Source organism: Leguminivora glycinivorella, chromosome Z (assembly GCF_023078275.1).
Source record: "Leguminivora glycinivorella isolate SPB_JAAS2020 chromosome Z, LegGlyc_1.1, whole genome shotgun sequence".
Taxonomy (NCBI): Eukaryota; Metazoa; Arthropoda; class Insecta; order Lepidoptera; family Tortricidae; genus Leguminivora; species Leguminivora glycinivorella.
Window position 1 is genome coordinate 30073917 of NC_062998.1, and position 15706 is coordinate 30089622.

A 15706-nucleotide genomic window follows, 5' to 3' on the forward strand; every position below is an offset into this window, starting at 1 on the left:
TCAATTATCATTGAAGTTTCATCATCAAAAATACATGGAGTTTTCATGGGCCGAACAAAACTGAATATATAAATAAATAAATTCTTGATTTGAAGGAAATATGGTACAACAAGGTGACATTGGTAAGATGTTCTTGTATAGTGAAATATTTTGCTGGTTAGGTTAGCAAAATGTGGGCTTAATCTAAAACCGTAAGCCTAGCTAGACTTGATATTTGTTCTAAATTCACATTCCAAAAAAATATGTCGACTTATGAAGATTTTTACTTTACCGATTTAGTTATAAGAAAACTTACGATGTGGGGTGGGTGACCTGATGCGGTTCTGACTTCTCATTCTCAAGTTCCAGTTGCGACTTCTCCAGTGGAATGATGGCCTCCCGCGACTGAAACACGCCATACCCCTCGGACGGAATCCTGTGAGTCATTCAATAAAGCTTACTTATTTTTCAATTTCAAACTAGGGTAGGTACCCTCAAATGAGGATGTAAAATTCTTAACTGATATATTTTGGAGAGAGTATATATATTTTTTATTTTAGCAGAAAGTTACAGGCGTGACGTTTGGTGGGGGTGGGACTTAAACAGGTCTCATTGACGTATTGGTAGAAAGTTTTGCTAACAGTGGATGAGGTCTTGGTGGCTCAAATGGCAGAGTGCAGGAGTATCGACCCAGATGCCGTTAGTTCATGTCTTACCAAGGCAGTAAATTGCCGGTTTAGCATTTTTTGTATCTATGATATTTCTTGCTATTGACTGCACTTTTTAACATTCAATCCACTTATACATAACTAGCTTTTACCCGCGGCTTCGCCCGCGTAATAAAAATATTCTTATTGAAACGTTTACAAAAAATAAGATTTTCATTTGAATCCGTAGGTTTCTTTGTAGGTACATCTGTCCGCGATTATTTCGATTAAGGTAAAGCGGGGCAATTCGCGACTGGGGGGCCATTGTAACTGATCTATTTGCTGTACGGTCCGGTTTTGGCTGACTGTACCTTACACATATTACTATTGTTTTTAAAGAAATTCGTGCAATGATTGTAGAATTGTTACACAGCGACCACAGCGTAGGTAGTAGGTACGAATATGTATGTATTTTACCTATATAAATATTTATACTGGGGAAACTTCATACAACCCACATAGCCAGTATCTCGACGCTATGGTTGGTAGGGTAAAAAGTACTTCCTTGCAATATCGCTTACATTTTTTTCCATTTTGCTTATACTTATTGCAAACGTAAACATATAAAAGGCAAGCAAAACAACGATCTTCTTACAGCACATTGAATGTAATAGTTATTACGGATGCAGGATACTCGCCGATGCCTACTTACTAATCCCTTCCCACTGAGCCACCTGCATTTTACACTGCCTAGATATCGATTGCCGACCGATTATTCCGACCCCAATCCATATTCTTATCCCTCTCTCTATCCCTATCTTTCTTGTCCCTATCTCTATCTTTGTCCCGTCCCCGTCCCCGTCCCTGTCCCCGTCCCTCCCCTATCCCTATCCCCGTCCCCGTCCCCTATTTTTATCCCTATTTCTATCCCTATCCCTATCCCTATCCGTATCCGTATCCGTATCCGTATCCGTATCCGTATCCGTATCCGTATCCCTATCCCTATCCCTATCCCTATCCCTATCCCTATCCCTATCCCTATCCCTATCCCTCTCCCTATCCCTCTCCCTCTCCCTCTCCCTATCCCTTTCCCTATCCCTATCCCGATCCCGATCCCGATCCCTATATCTATCCCTATCCCTATCCCTACCCCCAATCCCAATCCCTATCCCTATCCCTAACTCTATCCCGTCCCTGTCCCTGTCCCTGTCCCTGTCCCTGTCCCTGTCCCTGTCCCTGTCCCTGGCCCTGTCCCCCTGTCCTTGTCCCCCCTGTCAAATTATCATGCTCCCTGTCCCTGTCCCTGAGGTGAACTTTGTCAAAAACTGAAGGAGGTGAACGCCTCGTTAGATTTTAAAAACGTTGTATTTATCGTGATCAGCGACCCGATAAACCATAAAAACGATACCCATATTGATTTGTTGACTTTATCACCCCCTTATTAAATTTTCAAAAAACCTGAAACACGTATTCAGTCATATGTCTTAAGGAATCTTCCTGTGAAGTTTCGAATAAAATAGTCAAACTAATCTTGTTTCCCATACAAACTTTGAATCCCCATTTGACCCCCTTAGGAGGTGAATTTTGGAAAATCCTTTCTTAGTGCTCCTCTACACTATATAAGGAACCTACGTGCTAAATTTGAAATCTCTAGAACCAGCGGTTTCGGCTGTGTGTTGATATGTCAGTCAGTCAGTCAATATCTTCTTTTATATATTTTTTTGATATTTAAACCCCACTGCACCACAACAGGGGAGAAGGTATTTCACTTCCGCCTCGTTAGATTTTAAAAACGTTGTATTTATCGTGATCAGCGTCCCGATAAACCATAATAACGATACCCATATTGATTTTTTTACTTTATCACCCCCTTTTCACCCTTTTAGGGGTTAAATTTTCAAAAAACCTGAAACACGTATTCAGTCATATGTCTTAAGGAATCTTCCTGTGAAGTTTCGAATAAAATAGTCAAACTAATCTTGTTTCCCCATACAAACTTTGAACCCCCATTTGACCCCCTTAAGAGGTAAATTTTGGAAAATCCTTTCTTAGTGCTCCTCTACACTATATAAGGAACCTACGTGCTAAATTTGAAATCTCTTGGACCAGCGTTTTCGGCTGTGCGTTGATATGTCAGTCAGTCAGTCAGTCAGTCAGCTTCTTCTTTTATATATTTTCCCTTCACTAGCTCGGAAACACGTGTTTTGTCCTTTAATACCAGCGGGTAAAAATGCATTTTATCCACTAGTGGGTAAAGTAATTTGACCTTGAATAAAGTCAAATTAACTGCTTTAAACTTTATAAAAGTAGGTATATCTAGTAATAAAGATGATTTACCACCTGTGGAACTACTGGAAGCAGTGATAAACGCATTTTTTGCGTTGTAGTTTCCTCGCTATAGTGAGGGGAAAAGTTTTGTGTTACACTCGGGTGCAAATGTATTTTACTTCTCGTGTGTTAAAAAACTCGCAAGTTCAGACTCGCTTCGCTCGTGGTTCAACTATAGAATCCTTTCACTTGCTCGTTTTTCAATTGCACACTCGGCGTTAAAATACAACTTTGCCCCCTTGTATAACAAATAACTATTAGATATGTAGTTAATACTTATACATAATACATAATATGTAAGTATAAGTATACTGTTGTATAAGCTTATTTTGAATTCAGTACCTGGGCGACCGAGCTTCGCTCAGAGTTCGAAAACTCGAAAATTTCACGTTTCTCGGGACCTAGATCGACTTTCATCCCCAAAAACCCCCAATATAACAAATTTCAGCTAAATCGTTATGATCTATAAGTATAACTGTATATACAAGATTTGTTCGATCAATTAGATTTGTGTAAATTCGCTTACACATGATGCAAATATACATGACTACAAAATCTAAGTAAATAAATACATCGCAACGCAAAAGAAGCCAAACGAGGTGGAGAAACTGGAGAAGGACAAAAGTAGTCTCAAACAATTTCTGACTGGTTTAATTATTATTTGTGACCTTGATATTTATTCATAAAATAAGTATGTAGGTCATAAATGCAAAAGTAAGGATGTCCCCTTCCTTACTTTAGCATTACAGCAATTTGTACAGAAATTAGAATTACCTGCCAGTGTCCTAATCGTTTTAAAAACTTAGTTCGCGACCAAAAAAAATGCCAAAAATGGATCTCGATTGTACTTACACCAAAACAACACGATTCCTTTAATACCTATGTTGTTTTTAGTTTAAATTCGCATTGCCTTTATAAAACACCTTCAAACAATAAATAGTTGTTGACACAGTTGCGGTTTCAAGTGCATGGAATGGTAACAACAGTCGAGTATATAATTATTAATTTATTATTATAGGTATTCACTAGATGCTGAGAGAAAGGCTAGAATAATTGTTAAAACATTTATTTCAATAAATTCTTAAAACTAAATTTATATCTATTTAAAGCAAATATGTGATCACTGATCACGTATGTGCATAAATAAAATACACACAAATATTTTATTTTTGCATATGTTATAAGTAGATACCTAATGTAGATTTCGAGTATAATTAATTAACATTATCTACTTATGAGATTATGAGGTATATATTAGATAGGTAATTAAAAAATAATTATATTTACTATACTAAGCGAGCAACATTTCCTTTCAATTACATTGAATATCAGTTCTTGAAAACGGCTTTACCGATCTCGATGTTACAAAAACTTACCTAATTGAGTGTAATCGATTTGAGATACCACTCAGTTCTTATATGTATATTTATCGTTGTTTTTATTTTAACTATTTTATATTGTCGTTTGATCATTTCTGAATAGATTGAGACTAATTGAAGCATTAAATTGTGTTTGTTTATTTAACATTTTACACTTTGATGTTTATGTTTTCTTTTCAAGCCATGACTATTTTATTTTATTACAGTCATATACTTAATTGCTGTTGAAGTATTTTAAACGCGTCAAGGAGCTCATACTGTGCGCAAAATAGCGTGTAGAGAAAAAGGAGAGTTAACACCGATAACTCGTTTTCTTGATATTTAAAAACTAACTACTTACTCATGCAACTTATGGAATGGTAGATAAGATAAAAAAATATTTCCTAGACTCCTTGTATATATCGAGATATGCATCATTTATACTAGTATGTAGGTAGAGTCAGCATCCAATATACTGTGAGTACCTACTGTGACAGACAAAGCGACAAATAGATTGTAATTGGTACACTTGTGTTACCATAAAAATAAAGACACTCAGAATATTTGATGCTGACTGTACACAGCGGTAGATTCTATCATTCACTTTTATGCAATTATGAGTGCACTTGTCGGTAGGTACTTACTCTAATCATCATTACTATCATCAGGTACTCATTGTTAACATTCGATTAAATGGAAACGAAATTAAATAGAACACGATATCAATACAGTTTGTTGAATTGTTTTGGATGCACTTCACCTTGGCGCTAAGAACTAACAATTCTTAAAACAGGTTATATATTGGTTTTAAAAACTGATTCACTTGTCTATTGATATGCTTTTGGGTTTTTCTGGGGCGGTTGATGTAGTCTGCCAAGACATTGCCGAAACCTGAAGCCGCAGCAGAGACTACGTTTTGTAGGGGTCGGCTTGGCTGTTGAAATGCTCCTGGACCGTAAAAGGGTTGGTTTTGGCCGTAGCCAGAGGGAAAATTTCCTGCGAACTGTCCTCCTTGATTATGTCCCCCGAAATGTCCGTGTCCGTGGTGCCCGCCGTGGTGCCCGCCGTGGTGACCGCCGTGGTGACCGCCGTGGTGCTGCGACTGGCTCACTCCGATCTGCACGGGGAAGGGCGCGGCCACCGGCAGCTGAGGGTACGGAGCTATGGGCGCTATTGGCACGGGGGCTACTCCACATCCGAAAAAATAGTTCATTACGGGTGCCGATATATACGTATAGTCTTGAAATCCAAAAGTCCTCCCGAAACCGCTTCCACATGGCCCGGTATTTTGAGGCTTTTTTCGCCTACGATGTCCTCTCCCCAAGTCATCTGGATTCTCTAATTCCAAGTCCTTAGTTTCTTGTACCTCCGCATTCACTGTAGCCATGACGCAGCACAGAAGTAATGTTAGGGTCGCAGGTCTCTACAAAATACAAATAATTTTAAGGAGTAAGTTCGACCGCGCGAAATGAACACACGTTTTTGTATCCGAAAAGCTCTTACCATTTTTGCAGAGGAGTGCTATCTGTTGTGGCCCAAAGTCGACTGGCTCGCTGTTGGGCCAAATTGGGGGATTCCAAAGTTAAAAGTGAAAGTGTGTTACAGATCCTCTAAGTAACAATAATACCATATTGCAACAGATGACGAATAAGTAGCTGTTATTCATTGAGATTGCCCATGCATGAGAGTCACTTTATTGGGTAATAACTTTGCTTTGTATTGTGGGTGATCCTGACGTTAATTTGTCTTTTATAACAATCTTTGACCTTTGTACACATACAATTTGGCGCTTGAGCACATATTCTCGGGTGCATATTTATATATGTATGTTCTCTAATAACCATTAAACAAAAGCACCTCTAATTTTGAAAAGTTTGCTTGTACTTAAAAATTTCTTAAAACTTTATACATAACACTTTTCCGCCAAATCAATACTTATGCGAGGTGTCCATTATAAGTATTTATATTGGACTAATCTACTACTACCATCTCGCATCGTGCAATATTATTGAACAAGTGAATCCCAGAAAAAAAAAATTTAGGAAAGGAAAACTACCTATTGATTTCCAATAGTTATTTGTTATACAAGGGGGCAAAGTTGTATTTTAACGCCGAGTGTGGAATTGAAAAACGAGCAAGTGGAAGGATTCTATAGTTGAACCACGAGCGAAGCGAGTGGTTCGAGAATAGAATCCTGAACTTGCGAGTTTTTTAACACACGAGAAGTAAAATACATTTGCACCCGAGTGTAACACAAAACTTTTCCCCTCACTATAGCGAGGAAACTACAACGCAAAAAATGCGTTTATCACTGCTTCCAGTAGTTCCACAGGTGGTAAATCATCTTTATTACTAGATTCACCTACTTTTAACAATTTTAAAGCAGTTAAATTGACTTTATTCAAGGTCAAATTACTTTACCCACTAGTGGATAAAATGCGTTTTTACCCGCTGGTATTAAAGGACAAAACACGTGTTTCCGAGCTAGTGAGGGGAAAAATTAATTAAACATTTACTGTCCTTTAGGTCAAACTTTTGGTCGAAGACCGTCCGAGATATACCTACATTTAACAAATAGGTACAGTCGCGTTCAGTTTCATCTACAGAGTTGCACGCACAAAATATCTGAACATGACTATAATACTTATTATGAATATGACCATAAAAGCGTGTTAATATAATTATGAAATTAAGCTTAAAATACCTTCAGACAGGTTTTATTTGTATTTATAATTAACGATAGTTTTTTTTACTATCTAAATTATTTACTTTGACTTCCGCAAAGTGCTTCCTGATTGATTAATTCACAGATTAGGCATACAACTGCATATGCATAATGTATTTGTAAAACATTATGCAATCTACTTTTATGTTTACATATCATGCTGTATTTGATACGGGGTGCCGTTGATAATCATGCGAGTTAAATTGGGTGCATGAAGGCCGATTGGAAAAGTATAATGTATAGGTACAGTGTGTTACCAGCAAGCGTGCTTCTTTTAAAGGATCATAATGTGACATATTTATTTAAGTTAACCATGCCCTTAACTTAATAATAGTATTTTATACAATCGTGATATAATACAAAGCTTTTCAGTCGAGTACCATGTTTAGGCCACGAAGCTTGTTGAGTGGCCTAATAGTACGGTACGAGAGTGAAAAGCTTAATTATATCACTATTGTATACAATACTTTTTCTACGAGTCATCATCTTCATCATCAATGGACGGAAATATCATCATTCATGCAAGTTACAATTAATGTTAATAGAATTGTTCACCGTTGTATCAACATCGAATTACCTAGCAACCAATTGTTTGTAATAACCGTCTCTGATTGGCCGATAACGCGACAGATAAAAAAAATGTGTTTCAGATGCAGGAAATTTGCCAGGTATCGCAAATTAGTATAGAAATGGTATGAAGTTCTATTTTTGAAATTATTACAGTTAACTAAAGTCAACTATAATGATCTTATTATAATTGAGTCGGAACTGCCATAGAGTATCCAACACTGAAAAGTTAGCACTTATAGTTTAGTCTGTGGTGCCCTAATTGACAGATTACAGTCGACAAGTAGAAAAAGTTTTTTAAAAATGTGTTGTTATAAATTTTCAAACAAAAATATAATTGCCAGCAATGTATAGCACAGTCACTTGTCAAGTAAGGGCAATGACAGCTCGTATTAGCGATGATGCGAGTAATGACAATTACGAATTGCACGCAGTACATTGAATGTGCGGATTTTGAAAAATTATTTATGCAGTTAGTTTAAATAACTATGATTTGCTGATATGATATACACAAACGATTGCTACTGGAACATTCTATTATCATTTTAAATGCCCGTATGATGGTAACACACTGTATATATATGTGAAGTTTTCAAGTAAAAGGTAAGCACAATGTCGCTTTTCATAAGGATGAAATTTGCTCGCATCTTTATACTAATTACTTGTTAGAGCCTTAGAGCGTTTTGTGATTGTCCGATCCAATATCGGATGTAGGACGGATGTCAAAGGCGTACGTCACAGGTGACGCCTTTAATGTATACGGTATCGCAGAAAAGAGAAGACTGATGAAAGAAATAGAAACCAGAAGAGGCAAAAGATTGGTCACTTGATACGACAATCTTTAAAAATATCCTTGAAGGAAAGGTAAAAGGAAGAAGAGGTCGAGGAAGACCCAGGAAGAGTTTTGCTGGCCAGCTCAAGGAGAAGGCCGGTGTCATGTTGTATCAAGAACTAAAGAGGAAAGCGGAGAATAGGAAAATATGACGCATACTCCACTGACAAGAGCTACATAGCTCTTAAATAAGAAGAAGAAGATCGGTCCTAAGGATCGGATAATGTGAGAAAGCACTACCTAGTGCCTAAGTGTGTTTTCACACTATCCGATCCGATGTCGAATGTCGGAAGAATTGCAAAGGCAAAAATCAAAGACGGCGGCTTTAGTGTATGGGATATCGGTTCTACACGACGACCGTCGGTCGCATCGGATAATGTGAAAACCCACTAAGGGACAATGATACGTTTTACTCGAGAACGGCAGCACATATGTATGTATTGTATATATCAGCACCTGCTTTGGGACGAGGTGTTTGGTAATCGATGAAGGTCGCGCGGGGCTTGCCTCACACCGAACAGTATACGTGGGCGAGCATTGCTAAACTATTTTTAAAGGTTTTGGTTTGCGAAATCTGGTAAAACCAAAACATAAACAAATAATTAAAGAATATAAAGTTTACGCTTGGTATGGACGGTTAGGTACAATTTTTTAACGGGGATATATTTTTTTATTTCTTAATTATAAAAATCACAAAACATGAATGTTCTGGTTGAATAAATATGTATCTAAATATGTATGTATGATAAATGATTCAATTTATAGTTGAATTAGTTAATAATCCTACTTATAGCTCGCGAAATAGGGCGTTTCGTAAACAAAAAAAATCTTTGGCAAGAGGATTGGTCTTTAGGTCTCACGGATGGAGTTAAGAAGACCTTCCCGTCATGAAGATTTTGGATGTACAGTTTTAGGAAAGGGGGATCAAACGTTCTCTTGTAGGCTAAAATTGGTATCGTTTTTGTATATAATGCTGAATTAATTAAAGTATGTATTGGGAAAATAAAAAACCGGCCAAGTGCGAGTCAGACTCGCCCACCGAGGGTTCCGTACAAACTTTCAATAGTTGAATCATCAAATGCTAATTCATATAACTCTACAGACTTGACTAAGTCCCTCAAGACTCAATTTCCCACATAAGTAACAAGTAATATTTAATAGGTATACAATTTTATTACTAAACAACGTCCAAAGAAAATCAAGACAATTCGACTTCAACTTTACGTTACAACATTGTCGTCAGGACGCTCCTGATCCTGACCCGACCCCATTATAATGTATCAGGAAAAACGCGATGTAGGAAATGAGCGCTCAACGTACAGCGACATCTACCGGCAAATTAAGTAAACTAATGTGCGCGAGCTTAAAGTATGGAAGATGATTTTTATGGGATAATTATTTATTGCATGAACCGATTCAATTCATTTTTCCTCTATTTGAAAGCAGGTATTGAAAATGAAAGACTGAAGTTTTTTATAAATAAAAAAAAAGGTTTCAAGATACGTGTACGATTTAGTTTTCCTGTAATATTTATTATAATAGCCATATTTGGTAAAAATGTCATAAATTTTTGTTGGTAAACTTCGGAGATAAGGGGGGGGGCGGTATTTTTTTTACATTTTCCTTCAAAAAACGATTTTTTTCCACAACAAAAAATTATAAAAAATAGTTTTGGTATGTAGAGTTTGAGTTCTTTCTAACGATACCCCACTTGACCTAGTAACTTGACATTTATAGTTTGCCCCCCTTTCATTTTGGCCATTTTTTATAATTAATATTAATAAATTTAACCCTTAAATGCATGGTGATGTATATATGCATCATATATTTGATGGCCCGTGGCCGTGGCTCGATATGTAGCTATCCAAAATCACATTTATTGCTTAATTATTATTCATTATTTATTATTATTTATTATACAATTAAATAAATTAAATAATATAATGATTTACTATTTATTATTTAAGGATTAAGATGAAATGGCGGAAAAGTGTGAAAAAACAGGACGATGGCGATTTTTAGTATGTGATTTAGGCTGATTTTTTCGGAGTTAGTAATTAGTTTATGTTTAAAAAAACATTTTATCATAAAGGTTTCACAAATACTTAATAGTAGTAATTTTTTTTAATAAAGTTTACCAATTACGATATATTTATATAAATAAGATTTGGCCTATTTAACTTCTAGCACTGATTTAGTATAAAAATCGATCTTAAATATTTTTTTCAGTACAGATGTTGTTTTTTTACGCACTAGTGCGAGAAGTGGTTCATTATGTGCCAGTTCGAAACTTCGGAGGCTCATCTGTACTGAAAAACGTCGTACGATACACGTGCGAAAAGGAAATTCGTAACTCGTGTCGATTTAAAACACTCCCTTCGGTCGTGTTTTAATTTATCGCCACTCGTTTCGAACTTCCTTTTTTACGCACTTGTATCGTAATGTACTATTTTATTATTTTTCCCAGAGTCAGAAAACTATTGTCTATTACATATATTAATATCTCGTTAAAAGAAAAATTCATGCATTTAAGGGTTAAAAAAATAATACTTTCAGATTGTAGAGGTTCACCATGTTCATAAATATTCCAAATTTCAAGTCGATAGCATAAGTAGTTCTCGAAATATTTAGAAATGTGACAGACAGACAGACAGAGCGTCGCCATAAGGGTTCCTTTTGTACCTTTTTGGTACGGAACCCTAAAAACACACTTTAGACGTAAAGCTCAAAATGAAAATTCCACGTAGCAATGTATTGTCGGTATTATACCTATGTACCTTATCAATCTTATTAAAATCTACTAGTAGCGTCTTCTTGTAAGTATGTTTTACCTTTATGTTTAGAGTAGAACAATGACAAAGGACTCAATTTCTGGGGAAGGCAGGTAGATAGAATACCGATGGATATATAGAGTGTCCGATCATAAAACCAAGCCAGTTGTTAAAAAACTAATCTTACCTTCCATCTTGATTAACAGACACGACACTTCCACTGATGGCGCTTATATTTACTTTTTCTGCTTTCTTCATTTTTAATTCTAAAACAAAACAAAGTTTAATTAGTTCTTTACCAGTATTAAAGCATGATTTACTTAGTTAAAACAAATGAAGTCGATTCTGCACTTGGTAGTAAGTTCAGGGCCTGTCGAACCATCGCAACTGGCTCTGTCGTGCCAATGCCAATAGGAAAGAGCGACAGAGGGAGTGAGATAACTACGATACGCTGCGGAGCGACAACGATTGTACTCTTGGCTACAATCCCTGGAGTACCCCGTAAGTCAATAGGCACAGGGCGCAGGTGCGGGCAAATGCGTTGTCTATTGTGACGGTGCATCTAAAGTCAAGTAAAAAAGTTCTTTTATCTAGACACGCGGCAGCGTGTCAAGCCAAGTTCAAGTAAAAGAACTGGCGAGCAGCACCGTTTGTAATATTACACGAACCATTTGGAGCCACCTTTGACTCCCTCATAACTCAAAAACTATTTTACATAAACGTGTCAAATTTGGCTTATATATTGACACTTGCGAGATACATATAATATGTGCTCCAAATTTCATAAACACAACACATATCAAACGGTTGTTTAGATAATAACGCCCAAAAATCGTCATTTTTATTAGATACCTATAGACATAAACTCTAACCCAGTTCCAGATCACCCAGAACGTAAAATTTGGCATGAAGATAGATAATTAGGTGAAAACACAGAAAAAAAACAGAAATTGGTAAATTTTTATCAATTTAGAAAAGTGATATGTTCAGTAAAAACATGTTTAGTTCAACTGGGGCTTACTACTTCGGCATTGGTCCCATAATAAAAGTATTTTTTGCTGTTATAAAAAAAAATCAGGACTGACCACTGAACTTGGCACCCATTTAGATTTCACTTCTTTTTTCGTTGAAGTAAACAACTAAGGTATATATCATAATATTATTGAACTTGGCTCTCATTTCACATTTATGTTTTTGATGGGATTTTTATTTACCTAAATACCTTTTATATGTCAGGATATTATCCTTTACACCGGTTTTTATGATTGACTACAGTTGTAGTTAAAAACTAGTCATTTATTGAGGAAATTGAAAGCATCATAGCGCTAATATTATCACAGCTGCCAAACAACTCTCAAGCTAATTTTATTATTACTGACAAATCTGTTCGTAATAGTTAAAATCTAAAATTCGCAAAACCCGCGCAGCCTATCGATGTTATTCTTCGTCAAGTATGTAAAAGGTATTTATGCAGCTAATGTGAACATAATAACAGAATAATAAAATTAAGACTATTATAAATGTTATGGACCAAGTGATAAATCGGGCATTATACATAATGCCCATCTTCAGTAGGGCAAAATAGTTATTTGTTATACAAGGGGGCAAAGTTGTATTTTAACGCCGAGTGTGGAATTGAAAAACGAGCAAATGAAAGGATTCTATAGTTGAACCACGAGCGAAGCGAGTGGTTCGAGAATAGAATCCTGAACTTGCGAGTTTTTTAACACACGAGAAGTAATATACATTTGCACCCGAGTGTAACACAAAACTTTTCCCCTCACTACAGCGAGGAAACTACAACGCAAAAAATGCGTTTATCACTGCTTCCAGTAGTTCCACAGGCGGTAAATCATCTTTATTACTAGATTCACCTACTTTTATCAATTTTAAAGCAGTTAATTTGACTTTATTCAAGGTCAAATTACTTTACCCACTAGTGGATAAAATGCGTTTTTACCCGCTGGTATTAAAGGACAAAACACGTGTTTCCGAGCTAGTGAGCGGAAAAAGTAATCACTACATAGTATAAAACAAAGTCGCTTTCTTTGTCCCTATGTCCCTATGTATGCTTAAATCTTTAAAACTACGCAACGGATTTTGATGCGGTTTTTTTAAATAGATAGAGTGATTATAGAGGAAGGTTTACATGTAGGTATAGTACCCGTGCGAAGCCGGGGCGGGTCGCTAGTAACATAATATATGTAGCAGAGCGAATAGCTGAATTTTGCCCGGGCATTATACATAATGACCAATATATGTAATGTACCCATCTTTTTACAATTATGAACCTCCAGGTCTTTTGTTATTGTTTTCTTTTCTTGCGGTACATTTTTGTATTGCTAATATGTAACGTGTTTATGTGACTGTTTGGTTTCTGAATAAACTAAAAAAAAAACTTCTATTGTGACATAATTTAAAACCATAATCTTGGAGCAATTAATGCTGCTGACTGTACCTAACGAAAATTTGTGGTTGGACACACTCCTCTGGCAATGGCAATTCCGGCTACGTTCGGCTTTGCTACGTGTTGGTACCTACATCTTGACGTCCCTTTGCGTGTGCTACGATAGATTAGATAATTTCGTGATTTTGACAACCCTAAATAGTCGAAAGGGATAGTGATAGTACCATGCATTAGAAAGGAACAAGACAATTCGACCCAGAACTTACATAGAGAAAACGTCCTTTCCGTATGTAAGTACTATTATTTATATTCTGTGCCAAAATTGAGATGGTAGTGACACTGACCATCTGAGTAGGCATATATACGTAGGCAGAGCTTAAGTATCCGCGGAATGGAGTCTGTTGTCATTGTTACGTCAAACATTGTTCTAGTGTGGTAAAATTGAGGAAACTTCCACTTATCTCAGCCATTTAGAGCACGTTCCCGCGAGGACTCGACAGCCTAGAGGAAATAAACCGGCTTAATGAACCTTAATATTAGTACTTCCGTATTTATCTGTGCCGTACTCAAGTAAAATAGGTCGTTATAGGTGATAATGATAATCCTATGTCATTAAATTACAATTACATATTTGAGACTTTTTTATCTACTACATATTCGTTTTACGAGTAGGAACAGAGGAAGCGACGAAGCTAACTATCATAGAAAATTCAAAGACATGGGAATAGTCACGTGACGCAAAGGCAATAAATTACACTGTATTTTTTATTTGATTACCGATTAAATGTCACCGTGTATAATTATACTGTACTAGCTTTTGCACGCGGCTTCGCTCGCGTTAGAAATAGACAAAAAGGAGCCTATGTCATCTCCATCCCTTCAACTATCTCCATTTTAAAAATCACGTCAATTCATCGCTCCGTTTTGCCGTGAAAGACGGATAAACAAACAGACACACACACTTTTCCATTTATAATATTAGTATGGATTTATTCTCTGTCGCGCGAATAATGATGTGTCAAAGTAAATTACAGCAAGTTCACAAGCAGTTTTGCTAGCATCAGCACCGATGGCATGATCGCGCAATAAACGATAAAATCCCTATCGCACTTACAAATAGTGCGAAAGGGACGTCCTGATGTTATATAATTTATCGCGCGATCATGATTGCCTGCCTGAACATACAGAGTACAGACATACACACGCTCGAAACATAATATATCCTATCCACCCTTCTGGTGCAGTCTATTAAGCATCTTATAAGTAAGCAAATCTTAATAAAATATTGCAATGAAAAATACAGTATGTAAATTAACGAAAACCTACTGAAACCCGTTAATGTTCAAATCATACTGAGCAACGTTTACTATGGGATCAACCCCGAAAGCACGAAAATATCTTCTGACAGTTTCATAGGCGGTTAGGCTGATATTTCCTATGGGAGAGTAAATTTTAATTTCGCGCTTTGGGTGTTGGTCCCATCCCATAGTAAAAGTTGCTAAGTGTAACCTAAATATCAACGTCTTCCAGTCAATGGTTTTCGTTAATTTACATAAGTGTAAAGCCAACATAATGGAGCAGCACCAGACTTACAATGTCCTTTTTCGGTTACCCATCAGTAACGGTCGTTTAGATTTTCTTTTTATTTTAATTATTTGTTCGGTACATATATAGTACGTAGAAAATTATTCTACATCTTTTTTTTTTAATCAAAGGATACGTAAGTATGTTTTGTAAACATCACACTCATAATTTTTCATTTAACAGAATCACAAATGTTATTCAGAGAATACTCGTCCTTACCAACTTAGTTTATTTAAATGTAAATAACGCGCACTTTCGTTCAATAGGTAGATCTTGAAATCGATATTCAGCGCAGCACCCAATATATAGTTGGAGATAAAGTAACTTTTCCATGACATTAAAACTGTTTTGTATACATAGGTAACAACAATATGCCTAGATCATAAATCTTATCAAAATATTTTCTTAAGTATTTTTATGGTTATCGGGTGTGTAAAAATGGAAATTGAGCTACATACCAATATATATATGTATGTATATCAATACCAGTTGCGCAAACGTTAGAATA

General features: G+C 36.2%; 1 protein-coding gene across 2 annotated transcripts in view; it reads right to left on the reverse strand.

Moving 5' to 3' along the window:
* Window positions 1-15706, reverse strand: part of LOC125241102 (proton-coupled amino acid transporter-like protein CG1139) — a 39276-nt gene that overhangs the window by 11381 nt on the left and 12189 nt on the right. Inside the window, exons 1-3 of one of the 2 annotated variants that reach the window (XM_048149419.1) lie at window positions 15418-15435; window positions 11395-11473; window positions 296-415 (exon numbers count right to left, since the gene is read on the reverse strand). In XM_048149419.1, coding sequence (XP_048005376.1) covers window positions 296-415; window positions 11395-11465 — 191 coding nt within the window. In that variant the 5' untranslated portion in view covers window positions 11466-11473; window positions 15418-15435. Of the gene's footprint in view, window positions 1-295; window positions 416-11394; window positions 11474-15417; window positions 15436-15706 lie in introns of those variants that run through there. The other variant, XM_048149417.1, reaches the window with a different exon arrangement.